We start from the raw sequence: 23,103 nt of genomic DNA on the forward strand, positions 1-23,103 counted from the left end.
GTCGTAAAGGAGGAATAGCCTACTCATAGAGTGTGTGTTAAATTGTTTAACCTACCCTACCGTATTTCAAAAAGGTCCAAAATTGGACCGTCCAATGCAAAAATGTGCAACACGCCAGATGACGTTGAACTGGAGTGTTAATTGCACCAGAAGACCAGAAGATGGCAGCAAATGACAGCACTCAAGTCAACAGGTTTATATCGTCTATGGCTAGGGAGCTCCACGAGCCACCACTTGTCACCAACAACATCTGTCAAGTGTCTCTCAGTGACGAAGGCACTTGCCCCTCTCTCCACCATGTGCTGTGTCCAGGCTGCTAGAATGCAGCGGTCTGTCGCGGCTGAATGAATGAAAGGAGAGTTGTTGGACAGCTTGGACAAGACAAGAGTGTAACTCTTTCTAGTGACAATAATGCATCCTCTCGCTGTTCTAGTCTTGCTGGTTGTGAACATTGGTGCATTGGGAACAACTGGACCTCCGAGCACTGACTGCCCGTCATCTCCCCTTTGCACATGCGACCGTGACGGGATGCGTTGGCGTGTGGATTGCGTGGACGTGGGACTGAATGACATTCCCTCTCACCTGAGCGCCTCCACGTCTTACCTGTAAGTAAAGCTTCCCCGACTCCATCCATCACTGACGTACGACGTGTGTCTAAAGGGCGTGTTTTTAAAGTGTTGTTGTATTGTTTTTGTTTCCTTTTATTTTACTATTTTTTTATTATTATGATTTTCGTCAGAAACTTCTCCAGTCAAATCTGTAGGCTACAACATTAATTAGCCTGCATTATGGTGGCCAATGTGGCTCGGGTGAGTCAGAAGTTGATATCATGTCAAGAGTGTTGGCTACCTGACCTACCTTGATTACAATAAATGTACCCCCATTGATTCCGGATGGGGACCCGGATGGGGGGTAATGCATTTGGGTCCCCATCCGGAATCAATGGGGGTACATTTACTATAATATTTTGTTTTGTCTTAGGAAACAAACAATGCAACAAAAATAAAAAATAAAATCTCAAGTCTCCATGGCATGAGTAGGCCTACTCAATAGGAAAAAGAAAATCATTTGGGGGGATAACTACTCCATTAAGACTGATTACTTAGCTATAATAGGCCTAGTATAATAATTAACTATTGCAGTTATTTTAAATAACATAGTAGGCCTGCAGAATAGGCTACTTGTGTACTAGGCTATCGCGTACCCCTTGCAGTATAGGTTATTAGCCTCGGATCAAGATGTCATCGGATATAGATTGATTGAATACTTAATTAGAAGTTTGCATATAGGAAAATGTACAGGACAGTAGCTACAGTTCACTGATACAAGGTCAACTAAAAGCATATTTAATTGGGGTCCCTTTGTACTCAATTCATACAACATTAAATGACAAGACAAATAAAACACAGTAGGCTACTATGCAAAAAATATCATGATAAGACAGTTGGAAGGAAAAAATACAGAAAGAAAGGTCAGGGGGAGATAATATATAAGGATAGGCTTTGTCTTCTTCTTTTCGAATGTAAAGGAGGGTAGGGATTTACACTCCTTTATAAAATATGACAGTCTTATATCAAGGCTATACAATGATATAACATTTTGTTGATACATCTTCAGACGTTTGATTTGATATCCTTCTCTTTCAATTAGAACAAAGTCAACTGTTAACGTGGTATTTCTTTATTTGACATTTAAATAGGCTATTCTTAAAATGACCTTTAGGCTAGTACACTACAGGATAAGTAACGATATACTAAAGAGAGGCCCTCAAGGCAAAAATACTGAATAGGCCTAGGTAACATAGGCTGTCACACAATTATTTAAAACATAGTAGAACCCAAGAACAAACCAACTAAACATATTACAGATCTGATCGATTACGATTAGATATTCTATATGAATGGACTCATCATAAGGGACTGACAAGGTTCTAGTATGGATGTTCTGTTTGTAATCAGTGTGGGTTGCAGCAGAGTAGGTGGGCTGAACATGATAGTAGCCTGCTTGCTTGGCTTCATGACACCTCGCTAATCTGCATGGCAGGCAGTGAAATGTTAAGGACCCTTGAATGTAACACCAGGTCTTTGATCAACTCCACACCACCGCGGCCTTCTTCACTGCTTGCCACGCGTTATCACGCTCAGATTAGTGGAGCAAATACGCCCCCCATACACTTTACATAACCTTTAGCAATGATGACATTACCCTTCAGTCTGTTTGGATGACATTTTACATGTAGAGTAATTATGTAAAGACTACCATAATAATCTAACCACTTGAATCCCAGCATCCCCAATGGAACGTTTGCCTTAAATAGCCAATCTACAAGCTCACAACGTGGTGCCCGGTGTGAGCTTTTTAGATCGGCTATTTTTGGGGAAGGGATTTGGTGTACTGTAGAGCAGAGGTCTTCAACAGGGGGTCCGGGACCCCTAGGGGGTCCCCAGAGTTACTACAGGGGATCCTCCAAATCTTTGAGTGATAGAAACTTTTTTTCTCCTTTTTTATATTAACCCTACCGTCCATATTCTGAGAACTTTAGCCAAAAATAGCAGATCTCAGAGCTTGTAGATCGCCTATTTTCGGCAAAGAGCTTTGGTGTAGAGGGGGAAAAGAGCAGATTAGGTACAGAGTGAAAGGTCAAGTTTATTAAGTAGGCTATTGACAGTTCAAGTGGTTAAATATCTGAAAACACAAATTGACATGAATCCAAAATACACTAATGATTGCGCTGTCAAACAATGAAACAATATGGAATCTATGAACAGGTTGTGGGGTCCCTGCTTCATCTCTCTCTCAACTAAGGAGTCCTTGGCCTGAAAACGTTGAAGACTGTTGTAGAGTGAAAAAAGAGAGTATCAAGTGCAATTGCAGCTCAGTTCCGTTTTACTGAGAGAATTTAAGTGGTTAATCTAGTTTTATCACTCATGCCCTCTGCAGCTGCAACCATGCTGCATGTGGTGTTATTATGTCTATTGTTGGATGGACCGTAATGTGTCCTGCATCGTCCCACGGCACGTCGAGCGAAATCCTGCCGTCCTCATCCCATGTGTGCAAGTAAATGCTGTCAAAAGTTGTCAATACATCACTGCAGCAGGGTTGGACTGACACATTTCAGTATAGGACATTCATTGTACTTTGCCGATTAGAGATCTGCTTCTTATTTATCTGAGACAGAGGGTAATGTGTTAAATATCCACATCTGTTGTTTTGTTGCTCAGAAACAGAGGAGAGTTTTACCAGTTACTGCCCTCCATGTGCTCTCTCTCTGCGGAAACCAAAAGTAATTGTCCGTGTGTTCTTATTTGCTTCAACTAAACCTAGGCCTGTTTTTGATTCATTCACCCTGTCCAATATGTCAAGAATTAACAACTTGAACCCTAGTATCCCTATGCTGGCTATTTTTAATAACAATAATAATAATATCTGGATATCTTGGCTGGGGGGACAAAGACATTTGTCGTAGAGGGGGCAAGCCCGGGGTGACACCGGTCAACTAAGTACGTATGTAGGGCTTTTTTGCACCAGTGCTGCACAGTGAAGTCCTCAGTAACAGGGACGTGCAGAGAATGTTAGAGAGGCAGGGGCTGAAATGTCTAAAAGGGCCTTTTGGTGAAAATATCGAAAATAGCAGACCTCCACGCTACAAACCTGTGAGATTGGAGGTCAGCTATTTTCGGTGCTTGACACCACACTGAACTAAGCATAATCAAGTCAACACTGGAGATGTGGTGTAACGGCATGGTTTTCTATACAGAGAGGGCGATTCTTTCAATATAAGATGCTGCATTCAAGTTCAGGAGAGTTTGGACAAGGCAATTCTCTTGAATGCTGCACGGCATGGAAAGAGGGCATTTGCATTTCTTTCACCTGAACATTCATGGTCTGGAAAGGGCACTTTTTACAGACGGATAAAAGGGTAGGGGCTCAAGCCCCCTTTGATGTCTATGTGTGCACTTGCCAGCTCAGTAATAATTAATCTACAGTTGTTTTGTGCATCTGTCTGTCTGTCTGTCTGTTGTCCTCATCTAGAGATCTGAGTATGAACAACCTCTACCCGCTGCCTAGTCGAGCTTTCTCCAACCTCCACCTCCTCCAGGAACTGTAAGAACATCTCCTCTAAAACTTCCTCTGTCTGTTTGTATGGCCGTCTGTCCAAGCATCATAATGAATAGTCATTAGGATTACCAGCCTAGGTGCCCAGATCGTTTTTTGAACATGGACCAGTAACACATACATTTTGGTATCAACAATACAATACAACAATACTGCGTTGTTATCATGGTGGGGTGGTTGAGTAGTGGCTGCATAGAGGTTTACTCTGACCGTGTACTATGTTGGTCGATTTGCTAAATGCCTCAATCGTAAATTGTCATTGTGTAGCTCTGCGCATGGGATACTTTGATAGTGATGGTCAGTATATCCGCCACGACAGGACAATGTCTCTGATCTCTCTGAGGTTTCTCCATGGCATCTAAAAACGATAGATTTACAAAGGGATCCTAAGTGTGATCCTACCCAACACAAACATTCTTCTCATGAGTTTGTCAATGACCACCAATTTACATTCTTAACTTTATTAAAAAGTCCCCCTCAGGCCCCCATAAACGCTCATGAAAGCCAAATGCATCTGATCCTCTTGCCACATTTTGGCCCCTGAAAACATCTGACAGACTCCAAAATAGGAACAGTCCCTGTGCCAGCAGAGACGAAAGCAGGGGATTAATTTAGCTTGGCAGCTTGTAAATACAAGACCATGGAATAAATAAAACAAAGTACAAGAGCAGACGCGCAACACTGAGGGATCGATTTGGTTCAACAGATGAACTAACAGATTGGGGACGGAGCCAGAAGCACTAAACATGTTAAAAGACATGAGACGTTAGCCATCAGGCCTGTGTTCCATGCGTGTTCCGGCAAGTTTAATTCCGGTCAGGATATTGAAATCTGGCTACAACTGGGGAGCAGGTTACAAGATACAAGTCGGGGCCAACTTGTAATTGCACCGCAGTTGGCTGTCAGCTGTCGAGCAGTGAGATTAATTTGGTGGGCATTCAGAAACAACTCAGTCGACTCTCAAGAAGCAGATGTGTTTATACAATCAAGAGGGGTGGTTACGTACAGTAGCAACATTGCCAAACACACAGAAACCACTCACGCTGGTTGTAGTTCTGTGTCGCGTGTCCATGGTATTTCCATTTTTACCTTTATTAAAATCTGTTCATTCTCTTTCCTATTGTTTTTTTCCTCCCCTACCTATAGCCGTCTGGCAGGAAACAGCATAGCTGACATCCCCAAAGCTGCTTTCGCAGGACTTGGAAATCTGAAAGCGCTGTATGTGACACATATTTTTAAATACTGATATTTATCACTTTACTAATTCACACATGTGGGTAAAATATATTTTTCATAATGGTTTATCCAAGAGCAATACATTTGAACTCAATGGGCGTGTCCTAAAAACAAAATAGTGCATACTTTCACCAATTACTTTCAATTTATGTTCTGTGAATTTATGTTCTATGAATTTTACTGCCCCACTTCTCACACAGAAAGCTCCAGAACAATCTCCTCTCTCACATTCCGTCTGAAGCCCTGCAAAACCTGAGGAACCTGCAGTCTCTGTGAGTACACCTCAGCAAAACCTAAAAACTTTGTTGGGGGCAAATTTAGTGCTCTACTCTGACCTTTCTGAAATAAATCCTAAAGATGTTGCACAAAAAAGAAGAAGAAAAAAAATAGAAGCAGTGCTCTTCCAAGGCCAAGGTGAAAAGGGTGCAATGTCTTCTTCTGCCTTTAACGGCAATCTGATGCTGCATTCATGATTTGAGGCATTTTGTTCCAATGGTGGCGCTATAACAGGCCATTCTGAAGAAAGAAAAAAAAAATCTTTGACCTAGTGGGAATGTGCGTGCACTGCGTTCATGACTTGACCAATGTTCTTGACCAATCCTGCAAACTTCGGAAGCCAATCTTAGCCAATTTTTGGACAAAAAGGTAGGGGTACTGTAAAAAAATGTGTTTTGCAAGAATCTGCCTCATGGTGATGCTAGAACAGACCCATGTGAAAAATGTGGGGCAGAGGTTCTGAATTGGCATCCAGGGAGTGTGTATGCACAGTTTGGCGGTGACTGGGCCAATGGTGCCGGAGATTAGCTGATTAGATTAACAGACGGACAGACGGACGGACGGACGGACGGACACATGGACGGACGGACGGACGGACGGACGGACGGACGGACGGACGGACGGACGGACGGACGGACGGACGGACGGAGGGTGCAAAACATAGTCTCCCCATGCCTTCGACCTGGTGGAGACAATAATGTGTAAGGAGAGAATTACACTAAACCACAAAGGTGTTGTAAAATCTAAAATACAACAAACATTTTACCTACCGGTAGCATACTGAAAGCATGAGTGCAACGTTCTCTTTTAATGTAAGTACTGACACTCCATGACCATATAGCTGTTCTAACAACTAAAATGTAAAGATGCTTGCTACAATAATACTTTTAAAGTTTTTGGTTGCTGCGTCCTGGAGGTAAAGACGAGGGAGTAGAGGACCATATAATTCCACATTGAGGCTAAACTAAGCATCATTCTTCAGTGTTACCGTGGCTCTCTCTAATAGCATAGGTCCATTCCCTGTGGAAAAAATGGTCTGCCTATATTTAGGAATTTATACTTTACTTGATGATAGACAGGCCCTATATGATGTAACCTACGTTTTCAGGTTTATCTCAAAAAGGCTATTTATTCCTCCCCTCATTTTGGCAGGAAAAGCTCAGCAAAATGATGGCAACCAAACTTTTGCGGTCAAGAACGTTTGTAAACGTGGCACAAGATTGGCAATGTCGGTCTATTTTCCCTGGACATAAAAAAAGCATAAATGGGCACACTCACCACTCTCTCTCGCTTTCTCTCTCGCTTTCTCTCCCTCTCCCTCTCCCTCTCTCTCTCTCTCTCTCTCTCTCTCTCTCTCTCTTACCAGCATCCATGTGCAAGTACGGCATGCATACGTTGCCCACAGACAGACAAACAAACAAACACATGCACCCACCCACCCACCCACGCATGCACGCACGCACGCACGTTGCACGCACGCACACACACACACACACATCTACTAAAACACACATAAGTGGGCCTGACACTATAAGTGGGCCTGACACTAAAGCCCTGTGTCATCACTAAACATGTTTACCTGATCCGTTGTTCTTAGCATCTCAATGGGGCCCTTGTCTGCTCATTGCTTGGCCCAGGGTAAACAGCGATCACTGTTGTTTAGATGTTCCAATCTCAAGTTCACACGTTAAGACAGAGGGGGAAATAGACACATGCAAGCTGCCGGCTTGCGGTGGTGCTGGGACCCCTGTCTGACAGACAGCTATGTCCCCTAAGCGATGTCAACACCATAAATTACTACCATACAACCCCAAGAATGCATAGACCTCCCTGATAGAGAGTGGGTTCTCTGAATGAGAAGGCTTGTGCTATTATGGCATTATGACATTTTATAATAATAATATTAATAATAAGGTCTGGTCAAATAACATGTTTTTCATGGAAAAACGAATTATATTATATGGACGTGTTTTTGAAACCTTTAGACAGGCAGCACTATTTTGAGTTAGATGTAACAAGACAAATATGAAATATATTCATTTATAAAACCAACTGTTTGCATTTATTGGTATTATAACGTCATCTGTTTTCTCCCTTAAAATACATGCATTATTACCATCATCAGGAAACTATTACTGAGGTCTGGAGTGGAATGGAATAATAAAATATGCATTGTCCTTAAATGGGTTTATAAATGTATATGCTGTGATATTCTGTAAGGTTTCTTTCTTTCTTTCTTTTTTTTTTTTTATAAAAAGTTAAACATTTGGAGAAATCATTGCTATAAAGTGTTCGGTAACAGAGGTACACCTGTCACTCCAGCACACTAATAAACATAAATGTTCAAGCGTGTCACCAATTCCTTCCAGCCAGTAGAGAGAACCCATTTATCAGTGTTCCAGTTCCAATTCTGTCTTCAAATTGTTTGTTTGTTTCAACACTTCCGATTTCCTAATATTATTGGATGAAATTGGTATCCCTATAAAAAATATAATTTCTGATCACCAAAAGAGCTGGAGAGTCAAACCGAACAAACACTATTGCAATGATTTCCTTCTAACAAGAAACCTACAGACATGCACACAGATACCTTCCACGTTTGAATTAGGATACATGGTAGTTAATTACTAGTAAGACGCCTCAAGGCGACAAGCATCTTGCCATGTCTTGGCCATCTTGGCCAGTGATGTATATCGGACCAGTTACCCATATATGGAGACCCCTGGTACCCATATATGGAGATCCATGTACTGTATATGCTGTGAGAGCCCAAACATGCTTACTCAGTTATTCGTTATGTGAAAGTCCTATGATGTCTATGACATCTGTTATCATACCCTTTTATGCCGATACATGGAGATCCCTGTCTGTAGAACCAGCCACATAGATATGAGCTGTCTTGGCCATCTGTCTTGGCCATATATGGATTCTGTTAGTGTGGGATGTGGCCGATGTGGCCTCCATATATGGGCATTCCCATATGAAGTCCTGATGGATATGGGCTTAATATTGATGACATCAGGGAACTCCATATATGGGCAAAAAAGGGATTCTGTTAGTGTGACATGACATCACAGGGAAGCCAGAGCATGATGTCAGAGCGGCAAACCCATAGACTAAAAAAGTAAAAAAGTGTACACGTCCAGACGGACAGGCGGACGGAGTCAGCACGTGCCGTTTCACATACTAAACTGCGACCTTCGGTCACAATTATGAAGCAACAGATAATTATGCGTCTTTACTTCGGGTTTTACAATCTCCATGTATTCCTACAGGTACATTGACTCTCTAAGCAGTATGTCTAAAACACCTAATCTCTCACTGCCAGGCGCCTGGATGCCAACTTCATTGGCAACTTGCATGCCGCCTCCTTCAAGGGCCTTAAATCACTCAGATACCTCTGGCTGGATGACAACGCCCTCACACAGGTGCCAGTAGAAGCCCTTGCCAGGCTGCCCACTCTGCAGGCGGTGAACCTCGCCCTCAACAACATCACCTGCATCCCCGACCGGGCGTTTGGCAACCTCAGTCACCTGGTGGTTATGTGAGTAACATTGTGTATCCTATGTGGTTCAATGAGTAGAGCAAGGTTCTTCAACGCGTTCAGGCCAAGGACCCCTTAGTTGAGAGAGAGATGAAGCAGGGACCCCCACAACCTTTTCAGAGATTCCATAGTTTCATTGTTTGACAGCACAATCATCAGTGTATTTTGGATTCATGTCAATCTGTGTTTTCAGATATTTAACCACTTGAACCGTCAATACTTAATAAACTTGACCTTTCACTCTGTACTTAGTCTGCTCTTTTTCCCCTCTACTCCAAACCCCATTTGCCGAAAATAGCTATTTTTGTCTTAGATAAAGTTCCCAGACACTAGGGTTCAAGTGGTTAATATAAAAAAAAAGTTTCTATCACTCAAAGATTTGGAGGACCCCCTGTAGTAACTCTGAGGATCCCCTAGGGGTTCCGGACCCCCTGTTGAAGACCCTTGGTGTAGTAGAGATTAAAACCCGCAAAATCAGAGTTAGGGATGTGTCTCCCAAACAGTCAGGGCATGGTTTGGAATTAAAAGGCATAAATTAGTCTTCTATATCGGTAAAGAAAAAAATTGTTTCCCTTCTTCAATATTAACCATTCCTATCCTAGACATCTCCATGACAACCAGATCCACTCGCTGGGCGAAAGGTGCTTTGATGGTCTGCAAAACCTGGAAACACTGTGAGTTGACCTGTAACATTTCACCTTGAAGCAATGTTGAATTTGAATAGCTACCTGGGTATGATATATGTCGAAATAATGTTGAACATTTGGTGAAATCTCGATATTTCTACATCCCATTAGTCCGACTAAGGGTTAGGGTTAGGGTTAGGTTTTGGCATAGTAGCATTCACCAGGTTAACATTCACCAGGTTAGCATTCACCAGCGTCGGAAGGTTAGCATTTCACCAGGGTAGCATTCACCAGCGTCAAACTAATGGGATGTCGAACAAATGTGACGTCGTAATAACGCTACATTTTCTGTTGCTTCTGTGCTCTGTGATCGAAGAACAGTGCACTCATTCTCATCGTATGGCGAAAAAGGTTTAACAATCACAAAACCAGAACACAACAACATTTGACCTCTTCAAAATGTTAATGTATGTACACATAATATATGTTGATCAAAATAAAATGTGTTAAGTTTGAATCCACCGCAGTGGATTCAAAGTTCAAAGTACAGTATTTTCTTTTTGTTTTGAATTTGTAACTTATTTTGATCTGCACCAGCACAAATATTAAGAAACATCAATTCCAAATTTAGGCTGGGGTATCCACAACAACATAAACAAATCAATGCCAATTATGTGGAAGAAATACTGAGCATCAACCCACAAAAATATACAAATATACAAAAATAAAATTGACCAACTGCCACACGACTCCTGACACAGTGACGCAGACGCTCAGATAGAGCGCAGGTGCTCTTCCTATTGGGACAGAGGGCTGTCTTTGAGCACTGTCTTTTACAAGAAAACCCCTAGGGCTCAGCCCTAAGTGAGCCACCACTGCAGTTCAAACAGTCTGGGCAGGCCTCATCTGGTGCATCACAGTGTGTGGTCACGGTGCAGAACCTCTGCCAATTACCCTCAATCTAGGATGCACATGTTTCCCCGACTGTTTGGATGCTGCACCCAAACAGCCCTCAGGGTGCCGGAACTTTGCACTAAGACAGACAGCTCTCATTATCCTGGTGTGTGTAACGCAGACAAAAAGTGCATGTTGAGATATCGAAATGGTAGATACAGCGGTAGACGGATACGGGGGTACTGGGACAATGTTTTCAACATGGGCCTGATACCGCAAAGGAGAAAACGGGTGAAAAGTGCTGTAATGAGTTAGTTTGCATCGAGAGCTATCTACATCTGTATGTATAGTCTGTGCGGGTTTACAGCATAATGCAGCTGGATGGCATTTATCTAGATTGGCCTATTACTACATTACTACGTAGACCTCTATAAGATAGATCCGTTTTGCGGTCCGTTTGTTTCTTTGCCGACATACACATGTAGAGTAAAGCAGGCTCGGAGGGTTCGATAGGCAAACGTTGTTTTCTTTCAGGACTGCTTCTGAGGATATGGAGATGTTCAAGACGTTCCTGTGTAACTCTAGTTAGCCTATGTTCTCTGTATTGCAGGGTTCCCCAATTAGTTTTCCCCAAGGGCCAAATTATGTCTAGGGTACCAAGCCGAGGGCCACAACATTGCAGGGGGCGATGGTGGCGTTCCCGCTACTCCAGCGACAGTTCAGATATTGTCGTTGTCGGGTGAAAATCTTGTATGTCCAAAACCGTTCGTTTTGCATTTATCATTTTAAAAATGATTTAAACTAGTGAAAACAGCCGATCTACAAGCGTGCTTGTAGATCTGCCGTTTTCACTACTTTTGTGCGACGGCCTTGTTTGATGAAGCAGAGCTTTACTTTGCGAAAGAACGTACAATGACTGTCCACCCGACAATGACGATGTACTAGTGTTGTTGCAGCTCTTATACCACCATTATTACTGGGGTTGGTGGGGGCCAGACAGTAGCCCCCTGTGGGCCGCAAATGGCCCGCAGGCCGCCTATTGGGGAACCCTGCTGTATTATATACTTTGACTCATGCTGGGCTTTTGTCTTTCACACACACACACACACACACACACACACACACACACACACACACACACACACACACACACACACACACACACACAGACACACACGCACACGCACACACACGCACACACACGCACGTCAAGGCCTTCTCGTTAAACCAGGAAGTCTCACCAGTGTATCTGACCCTTCAATAATTCATTCCCACCCAATACAATGGCCCCTGTCGAGGAGAGAGCCGGATGGGAACCAACAGTGTAAATCCTGACTGTACGACGTGTCAGCACCGAGAGGCAGTTTCCCAGACGTTGGCGTGTTTACAAACAGGAAGTAGCCGTGTGAGAAACGCACTGATTGGTGTGTGTTTTGGAGGGAGATGAGAGAAGCCAGGCTGAGATACTGTGGTGTAATGTCTGTCGTGTCGCTGCCGCGACACCACGGAGGAAGAGAGATTTATGACCGGAAAGCTTCTCTGATCAGACCTCTGCCTTCCGGGCCCGGAGGCTTTGGAACGTCCTGTCTGAAGAGTGTGTAAAATCATAACACATTTATGATTGATAATATCATAGTTGTGACAGTATTAATTGCGACCGCAGGTCGCGGTTAACTATAAAACCTTCACATCTTGTCCGTACGTCTGTGAGTAACACCTCAATGTCTACCCACAACTTTCCAACATCCCATCGTGCATTGCTCAGAAGTTGGACGGAGCTTCCGGCGCCGCAGCCGAGTGTGATTTACAAGCTCACAACGGCTGCATCTGCGATGCGACGTGAGCTTGTATGTCTGCTGTTAACCGGAAGTGTGGTGCAAAATTCTCCAGTAATTCTCCAGTAAATTCCCGCGGAAAGAGGTGGATAGCTGCTGACCTGTTGTGACATCACATCGTTATTGCGACCGTAGGACGCATTTACTACCAAAACCTCCACCGGCTGTCTGTGAGTGAGTCAGTCAGTCACACTTTTGCCCTGCTCATATCTCCACAACCGTTGCCCCCATCCATGCCAAATTTTGCACACACACTCCTTCACTGCCAACCTACAACCTCCAAGGACCCCCGGAGCCCCAGGGACCCCCAGGTCCCTGGGGGACCCCCAGATGTAAAAAATGACCAAATGTGCTCACACGTCACACGTCACACTTTTTCCCTGCTTATATCTCCGCACCCGTTGACCCGATCCATGCCACATTTTACACACACACTCCTTGCCTGCCAAACTACAACCTCCAAGGACCCCCGGAGCCCCAGGGACCCCCAGGTCCCTGGGGGACCCCCAGATGTAAAAAATGACCAAGTGTGCAAAAATGACCAAATGACCACCCCAACGGGGCTGCTCACGGGGAATTCCCGGGGACCACCGACTCCTGGTGCTCCAGAATGGATGCAAAAGTGGTGGCGCCCCCAGTGGAGGACCCCCTGCCACTGCAGCGCACATAAAATGCCGTAACTCGGGCTAGGAGCGTCCGGGAGAGCCGGGGCCGGTACCTATTCGTCCGCCAAGGCAACGCGGAGACCCCACCCCTCATTTCTCACATGGCCCTATTCTAGCGCCACCTTCAGGCCGATTTTTAAAACACATTTTTGGACACTGCTCCTACAGTTTTTGCCCTAAAATCACGAATATCACTACACAGCATGTCTACACTCATGTCATCAACATGGATCAGGAAGATTTGGGAAAAACAAATTTTAGCCCTATTTGTGGAGATAAGCCACCTACGGTCGCTTATCTCCCGATTAGGGAGTCTTACTGGTGATGTCACATTGTGACATCACATTCCGTCCTTGTCCCTTGTAATCTCATTGTATGCCCATACATGGAGATGTATCCCTGATCCCTGATCTCCATATATGTCTATAGCAGACCTATGACATCACATTGTTGTGACATCACATTGTGACATCACATTCCGTCCTTGTCCTTTGTATGCCCATATATGGAGATCCCTGATGTCATCAGTATTAAGCCCATAGCTTGGAATGCCCATATATGGACATATTGTGTGAGTCTCATGTGGTCTATAACATAAGACATCTATGATGTCAGATGTCAGTCATATCCATATTTGGGAAAATATTTTGTCCACATATTTTGTCCAACTTAAACAACCAACCGCAACTTGAATCACACTTGCAAATGAATTCCGTCCTGTGCTAATTCTGTCCTGCGCTTTTTCGCCCTTAGGCATCTTACTGGTAGTATTTAGTATTACAGTGGGTATTATTGCTGTTCTTATTATTATTGTTGTAAGTATGGTAGGTATACCGTATAGTAGTGGTAGTCTTATTACAGTATATCCGTATTACCAGTATTAGTAATATTAATTAAAAATAAATGACCCACCCCAAATAAATAAATACATTAATGAATGAATGAATGAAAAAAGTAATTGAAAAAACACAGACCCCTCACGTATTAGGAGGGCAGTATGAGTCACAAGAACCAAGGACAGTTGTTTTCGATGAATCTATCATGGTTAAAATGGAGTTTGAAGTTACAATGAATTTGTATATAAAATAAAATATCTAAATATTGAATGAAGCAACTTAAAAAACGGGGTGCTCCCAAAAGCCTCAGTAGACAATTTTTTTAAAAGTGAAATACCCCTTAAATAGTTTTACATGGTTTTGATGAATACTCAATTGTGAACTGTCAATTCCGCAGGCTGTTATTTCTCAAAAACAGGCCGCTGCTCTGCCTCCTGGAAGTGGAAATTAGTAAGCTAATTAAAAAAAACTTTTCAATCCATGTTAATTATCTCATTTGCAAATCCCGCCCCATTCTGCCCTGTTACTATGGTGGTACAATTGACCCTGGGCAGATTGTTTTTATAGTGGCAGTGAATGGGGGGAGAGGGTATTTTCATTGCCTCATTATTGCAATTTAAAGTACCAAAGGAAAAACATCTAGGTGATATTAATAAAAAGGGAAAACAAAGGTACAGTAGTTACATTGCAAAACAGGGGTTTTCCCCAAAAAATATATGTTTTAATTTGTTTAATCCCAGTGGGACAGAATCACCATTGCAGATTCTTTTATAGTGGAAGTGGATGGGGAAAAAAGATTGTTCATAGCCTCATTACAGCTATATAAAGTACCAAAAAAACACATCTATGTGATATTAATAAAAAGGGAAGAAAAAAGTACAGTAGTTACATAGCAAAACAGTAATTTCCCCCCGAAAATATATGTTTTAATTAGTTTAATCCTCTGGATCAGACAGGAGATAAATAGAAAGAGAAAGCGCAGTGCATCTTGGGTAGGAAGATGACAGACAGATTATAGTTCTACTCACATAATAGGCTGGCTTTTGTAATTCTGCCCATTTAAAATATATGTACCCAATCGAAACTCTTAGTTACATTGATAAGGTCCATGTGAACTAGTCTGTTGAAGCTTATTCATTATAATGAGCGAAATCGCTATCACCTCGCGGGGCCGTACTGCACGAACGCCGTGTCGCACAGTGCCCCCGGTGATAAAAGCCTAAAGCAACATTCTCCACTGCACAAACTCCACCCACCGATAGCAAAAAGTGAATGATTTTTTCTGGTTGGCCAGTCAGGGAGTCTCAGGGACCAATCAGAAGGCTGACAAACGGTGGATTGTCAAAGTATTGGTTGATTGTAAAATAAATCATGACAGGTCGAAATGGCTCTGAGGCACTGTGAGCACTGTGGGTCAAGTCATTATGAGAAAATGACCTAACCCACTCTAAGAATTCATGTCATTATAATAGAACTTTCTGACCTCATTGCAGAGATCTAGGTTACAACAGATTGGACAGCTTCCCTACAGCCATCAGAGCCGTCCCCAGCCTTAAGGAACTGTGAGTCTTAATGCTTAACTTACTGACACAAACATGTACATTCAGAAGTTGCTGAATCAAACAAACAAAATATTTAACCACTTAAACGCTCTCTATGACTATGCTTAGTAAATCAATACTTAGATGGCCAGGTTTGGCTCTGTACTTGGTCCCCTCTTTTTTCCCTGTACACCAAATCTCTTTGGTGAAAAAAGACGATCTACAAGCTCATAACGTGTCACAACACAACATGTAGTGTACTCTGCTATCTTTGCCGAATATCTCCCTCAGAATGGCTCAGGCGGGGATGCTAGGGTTCAAGTGGTTTACAGTGGTTCTCAACCTTTTCAGGCTGCGACCCCCAAAAGAATCATATTTTAACAGGGGACCCCCCACCATAACGAGCACTAAGAGTTACATTTTGTATAACATGGTTCTATTGTGAAAATAGCAGATCGGCTATTTTCACAACTTCTATCCTCTAATATTTGACAATTTGGCCAATGTTTAATTTGTAATTTTAGAGGTATTAAAAAGTACTTAGATTGTCACTTTAGAAATGTGCAAATGCCCTCTACACATTTAAACTGTACTGTATGTTGGTTTCTTTACTGTTGAGAGAGAAAACAATGTTGCACCTTAAGGTAATCATCTGGGGACCCCCGAAAATAATTTGGGGACCCCCCTGGGGGTCCCGACCCACAGGTTGAGAACCGCTGGTTTAGAGATAAGTACTGTATCTGATCCTAAATGAAAAACATAAAGTAATATATGTAATACATATTCTTCGATTAACAAATGAAAAGGAGTTTTAATCAACTGAACAGAAGGTGAGGTGACCTCCAGCTTCATAGATGGATATAGTGTACTGTACATACTGTAAATGCATCTCTGCAGCCAAAACTGTATGCTTTTGTCTAAACGTCATCTTTCATGCTTAATCCCTCAGAATTCTTCAGAGCAACCACATCAAATCCATACCAGGATATGCCTTCATTGGAAACCCTTCCATAGAGACCATGTAGGTTACCGTAGCATCCCTTAGAATTTAATTGTTTGAAATAATAAGCATGATTCAGAACTATAGATTGAAACTGACCAGACTGTTAATAAATCTAAAGACATCTAATAAACATAACTTCTTTACTTTGGCACTTTACTTTTGCAATTCTCGATCGTACATGATCATTTATTTTCTCTCTTAAGTCTCATTACTAAATGGTTAATTGCAAAGTTCACCATCAACTCAACAGTGGTGCTAAGCTGTGTTATTCTCCCCAAAAGAAACCTCCAGAACAATCCTGTCCAGGTTATAGGTCAGTCAGCCTTCCAGCATCTACCAGAGCTCAGAAGCTTGTAAGTCATCATCAGTCCTAAACCATCTTCACAGGCCGTATGGATTGTTATAGTGTGTCACATCTTACAGACCATTTGTTTGTTGGTTGGATCGTAACGTTCCTTTCTATAAGCCCTATGGGTTACTTTGTTTGTCTGGAAAACATGTTGTGCTACCCTTGGTATTTTTCAATCACTTATTTATTTCTAATTTCATGTGCTTGTAAACACCAAACCAAAGCACAGCTCTAAAACCCCTTGTCTTCTTTCCCCCTGCGATCTCATCTGTGTGTTTAGATCTCTCAGTGGAGCCAAAGGCATCACAGTCTTCCCAGACCTCACTGGAGCAAATAGACTGGAGACCCTGTAAGTCCCTGCAAGCCATCAGGATCCCTTATGGTGTCCCACACCAGGAACCCCACAAGCACTGCCTCTGATTTATTTGCCAACCTTTATGTGTTGTTGACGTTTGGAGAAACCCTAATCCAATGTTTCCCGTTCTGCTGGCTACCCTCCCTGCTTTACAGAGTGTTGTTTGTATTGTTTTCACTGGAGGGTTTCTTTGTGATGTTGGGAGAGAGGCAGAGGGTGGTCAGGTCATTTGAAAGGTCATCTTATGATTAAAAGGTCACAGGTTTGGATCCCAATAGGAGCCTACAGGATGTCCCTTCCTGTTGAACTACCTTTTGGCAAGGTCCTCTGCTTGCTCTATGGGCTTTTGATTGATTGAAGACTGTATTAGAAGTTTGCATAGGAAAAGGTACAGTTTCATGACGGTACAGTTCACTGGTACAAGGTCTACTAAAAGGAGATCCATGAAAAGACTAAGCTTATTTCCACAGGAAACCATTTAAGTATCTCATATAACATTGAATGACAGACGAATAGAACACAGTACTATGCAGTAGACATGTAAAGAAAAGAAAAATGAGAGAACAAAAAAAAGACGCCGTGCAACATGGCCCCCGACTATGTATTATCAACTGACCTTTGCCAATCTTTGGTTATTATCAATGGTCGAAAATAACGTGGCTTTCTCAGATGACAAGTATCATCCCGGTAGTTTAATGCACATACAGTATGCATAATTATGCATCTTTGACACTTGCAAAAGGAAACAAATTCCTAATAATTAAAAAGAGCCAACAGAAGTGCTTGAACAAAATAAAAAGTACCTAAGTAATCATTTGTTGATCTCACTGATACAATCTCATCCTTCAGAAGCATTACAGGCGCCCATATCTCCTCAGTGCCCAGTTCAATCTGTGAACTCCTGCCCAGCCTACAGCAGCTGTAAGTGTTTTCTTTTTTATGGTACATCTTTAGAGCTTTACAAATGCATTGACATACACGTTCGTATTTATTCCATGAAATTAATCATGCAATATAATTCTGTATTTGATGATTAGCAACAACAGTCCTCAATTTCATGGTTAATAAACACCCCCACCACCAAAACAAAATCAGAAGACAAAAAGAAACTAAACAATGCATCGGAGACATGAGTCATGTAATTCATATTTTGGCTGAGTTGATAGGCCTGTTTACACTCTCTTTAGCGACGTCATTTTCAATCATGCATGCAAACATCATATCCCATAAATAACCAAAATTACGCAAATTATGCAATAACACAATACAATAACCCAACCCTTATATACAGATTAATATTATGCTATGGGAAGGCATGTTTAGATACTGTCTTAATCTTTGGTTGGGAATTGGACATGATTTTCTTTGGGCAAATGTCCATGTAACCTAGTGTCTTATCTAAAGGGACCTGTCTTACAACTGGATCCAGTGTCTACCCAACTTCACTGGATGTGGAAAGATACAAAGAATGTGAGTCATCTGTTTTAGTATTGTAAATAGTCATAATAAATACCTAAATCTTTAGTCACCCAGATGAACGCCATGAGACTTTGTTTAATTTTTGTTTCCCCAGCGATTTGCGTCATAATATCATTTAGATCCATGTGGAGATCTTCCTGGAGATCAAAGCACTCAGGTCACTGTGGGTGACAGTGCCTCACGCAGCCTCAGATCACAAATATAGAAACTACTTTTTGAAAGAGTTTATTTGGAGAATAAACTTTTTTATTTGTATGGTAGATATGTACAAAGTATGCGTACAGTAGAGGCAGTGTCAGCGAATGGTCAGTCTCTGACAGATCAGTGCTCTAAGTAGTAATTAGTTAAAGACCTTTGCCAATAATGGATAGGATTTTGCAAACTATTTCTTCTTTTAAATGATAAAAAATATACATTACAGAATAACAGTAATAATTGTAATACTAAATGTCAAAAGTGAACAGTGAGTCAAAATATATACGAATGTCTGTAATATATTCTAAAGAATGTATACTATGCAAATTATTGTAATTAGACTGTTGGTTAAGCCATACTTTAGCTATTGAAAAATAGCAGATCTACAAGCTTGTGAGCTTGTATATCTGCTAATGAAAAAGTCGTGAAAATGTGTGCAAATCTTTGAATATATGTATTTTTTAAGCGAACATTTGTAACTCAAATTTTGCTTCTGGGGGGTCCCTGGAACTAAATGTTTTGAGATGGGGGTCCGTGGCCAAATACATATCATTTTGGGTGCCATGGCATTGGTCCGAAATCTCATTGTTCCTACATCCCATTAGTCAGAATCTGTTGATGTTAACCTGGTGAAAAATACTATGCCTAAACCTAACCTCAGTAAAACTATGCCTAAATCTAACCCAAACCCTAAACCTAACCTCAGTAAAATTATGCCTAAACATAACCCTAAAACCTAACCCTAACTAAATTCGGACTAATGAGATTTCACCCTTATGGACAGTCCCCTCATTTTGAGGGTCCTTCACATGAAAAGGTTTGAGCACCACTGACATAGAAACATAGGTTTTTCAAAAAGCCATAGAAAGATTTGAAATAGTCAAAGACTTGGACAAATCTTCACGATTTTTCAAAAATAGCAGATCTACAAGCTCGCACTTGTATAGCTGCTATTTTTCAATAGTTAAAGCACAAAATAATTGAAGTGAATCCTACCCAGGGCCCAGAATTTGGTGCAACACCCCTGAATATAAAAGTATTGTAATGAGTCTGTATTGAGTGAGTGGATGTACAGTATATCACTCTGTCCATAATCTTGTCCATCAGAGGGCGCTGACGACTATTAACTATACACATCTAGACTATATTAGGCAGCCTTGTTTATGAATAGAATGATTTGGAATCATTAAAAAAAAGCTGAACATTTGGTAAGACGATGCATTTGACACCCCCCTCCCCATCAACCCCACCTCTCTCCTTCAGCGACCTCACCTCCAACCAGCTGTCTTCCTTCTCCTTGGAGGGTCTTCACGGACTCACCCACTTGAAGCTGTCAGGGAACCTGCAGCTTAGAGACACTCTACCCCTGCACATCCTGCCCAGGCTCAGGTAGGTCACAGTGGTTCTCAACCTTTTCAGGCCGCGACCCCCAAAATAATCATATTTTAACAGGGGACCCCCCACCATAACGAGCACTAAGAGTTACATTTTGTATAACATTTGGATTGTAGCATTTTGATTGATTGATTGATTGAATACTTTAGTAACAGTTTGCAAAAGTGTATAGTGGTCCAATTATACAAATGGTGCTAAAAGGATAACACAGAATTCCCTGAGGGCTTGTTTCCATTGTGGTCCTTTGTATTCAATTCATATCATCACTGAATTATCACTGAAACATCTGCATGTTTCATGCTTTTTGATCTGTATGTTCCATATGCATTTCAGCAGAGGAAGGCTGGCAGGTTGCGGTACTATGCAGTGTGTGTGTGTGTGTGTGCGTACGTGCGCAGGTTTCATATTTACATACATTTGGACCAAACCATAACATTGCCGTTTTAAACTTTGCTTATACCCAGTGTTGTTAAGTTCTGCTCAAATGTTAATCCTTGCTCTAGCATATACAGTACTGTCTGTAGAGTGATTACTCATGCTGTGTGCCATTGCAGGGTAGCAGAGCTGCCATTTGCCCACCAGTGCTGTGTGTTTGCACCCTGGGCCAAGACAAAGTGCCCCTTCCCCTGGAACCTTGGAAGTGTTGACAACTGTAAGCCAAGTCTGAGTCAACAAGAGAGTTATGACGTAACCTTTCAGGGTGAGTCAAAACCTTTTCTCTTATTATGTAGGGATGATTAATGACTGCTATTAATTCTGAAGCTTCCCTAAAAGTTTGAGCTCAAACAACCAGGAACCATGGAGACCGGGGGTTCAATTCCTCCACGGTTCATCCGGCTTGGCGGGGCTCTCCAAAGAACACCTATTTAGGTCTACCTATTTATATAGCATTTTAAGTGGTTACTTGATTTATTGTATCATGCAGTCCTAGATGGAAGCAGACATTTGCGGTTTCTCTATTCAGTTATTTAGGGCTATCCTTTGTCAGTTGTGCCTTTGATGTGAGATCAATTTGGCCAATTTCTTAACAGATCTTATATATTGGTCAGTGAAGACAAGAGTTTAAGAATTTAGATTAAAAAATATATATACTGTGATATTTTCTCAGAATATGGCAGTCCAGATGACTTGGCAATGGAACAGGAAAGTGTAGATGCTACAAAACAGGCTTCCGTCCGCTGTTCTCCTGTCCCTGGTGAGTATAGAGAATATGTTTTTCACCGCCACTATTTAAATAAGGGACAGCTACTCCCAAAAAAACTATTGAGTTCTTATATCACATTTTCTCTCCATCTCTAGGTCCATTCCATCCGTGCCAGAACTCGTTTGCTACCTACTGGCTTCAGTTTGTCATCTGGGTCATCATCATCCTCTCCATCACTTTCAATTTCCTGGTCCTGTTCTCAATCTTCTTCTCCCCTACATCAAAAACCCCCGTGCAGCATCTTCTGGGTGTCCTATACTGGGTCCACTTTCTCACAGGTCTCTCGAGTGGCACTCTGGCTGTGGTAGATGTTCTGACCATAGACCATGGGGGTTGTCCATGGTGGGAGGTGGGAGTGCGTCCTTGGACCACAAATCTCCTTTTTGCGCTCTCCTCTGAATCCGGGGTCCTCCTTATGACAGCTGTCATCTTTGAGCAGATGCGTTGGAGCAATGAGCCCAAGGCCAGCAAGAAGCTACTGGGGCACAGGGGTGTGCAGGTGATAGCAGCGGTTGGTTGTACCCTGGCACTGGCCGCTGCTGCGATCCCTTTCCTGTTCAGAGCTGAACATGGTCTCTCCTCCATCTGTACGTCCTTCTCTCATAATCACTCAATCTGTTGGGGTTACAACTCAACACTATTATCACTCAACTTCCTCTGTTACCTGTTAATGACTGTCACCCACTGCTGTGTGAACCAGCCCGGGGGTGAGAGGACGCTAAAGAAGCTCAAGTGTGTCCAGGATTGTGCCATGACCAAAACGGTGACTGTCCTCCTCCTTTCGAATTGCCTGCTTTGCTTCTCTGCAGCTCTCCTCTCCTTCATGCTCCAGCATCCTTTCCTCTCCAGCCCAGAGTTGGTCAGATTCACAGTGTTGTTGACCATGTCCCTGCCTGCCTGTCTGGACCCTCTAGTCTATATGTTCCTCAGTTTGCATTTCAGAGATGACCTCAGCAGCTTTCTTCAGTGGAGTTCACACAGAACACAAAGATCACACTGCAGCAGCGACATGATGTCTGTCAACTCAGAGGATCCAGAGTTGCAGTCGTGTTCGTCGTCCACACAGGCACTGGTCTCCGTTTGATTGTGGAAGTGGACTTTACAGGACTGCCTCGTCCTGGCTGAACCATTAATTTGGTTTTACAGCAAGGACTGGAAAATCTGAAAACACATTTTAAGAATCCAACATGTTCTAGCTTAACTGCTTTGTCTCTACAAATAGTTAAAACAGTACCTTATGTTTTTCTAATTTTACTTTTTTGTTTACCATTCAATATTTTATGCTCACTTGTTTACGTTTTATACATATTATTTATTTTATATTATATTATTTCCACATTGTACACAAATTGCACTGTCACATTTTATCTTTCATGCCTTCTCTTACGAGTTCTTAACACCTTTTATTTAGAACTTACAGTAATTGTTATTTTATGTAGATTGCTGCTTGTCACATTGTTTTTATCCTGTTATGTAAAGCAGTTTAACATTTTGTGCTATACAAATAAAATGTATTATTACTGTGTAATGAAGGCACCATGAGCTGACAGCCAG

The 23,103-nt window shown here is 42.1% G+C and overlaps 1 protein-coding gene across 1 annotated transcript; it reads left to right on the forward strand.

Moving 5' to 3' along the window:
• Window positions 1-528: 528 nt before the first annotated feature.
• LOC308294429 (leucine-rich repeat-containing G-protein coupled receptor 5-like) lies at window positions 529-22,633 on the forward strand (the record flags this gene model as incomplete). The annotated part of the gene is made up of 14 exons (XM_080737162.1): window positions 529-605; window positions 4,033-4,104; window positions 5,263-5,334; window positions 5,553-5,624; window positions 8,957-9,172; window positions 15,522-15,590; window positions 16,519-16,590; window positions 16,854-16,925; window positions 17,202-17,270; window positions 18,681-18,746; window positions 20,214-20,339; window positions 20,900-21,045; window positions 21,645-21,827; window positions 21,972-22,633. The coding sequence occupies 14 exons, from the start codon at window positions 529-531 to the stop codon at window positions 22,631-22,633; spliced, it is 1,974 nt and encodes a 657-aa protein (XP_080593288.1).
• Window positions 22,634-23,103: the final 470 nt, after the last annotated feature.

Source organism: Nannobrachium achirus (genome assembly GCF_963921795.1).
Source record: "Nannobrachium achirus genome assembly, chromosome: 11".
Taxonomy (NCBI): Eukaryota; Metazoa; Chordata; class Actinopteri; order Myctophiformes; family Myctophidae; genus Nannobrachium; species Nannobrachium achirus.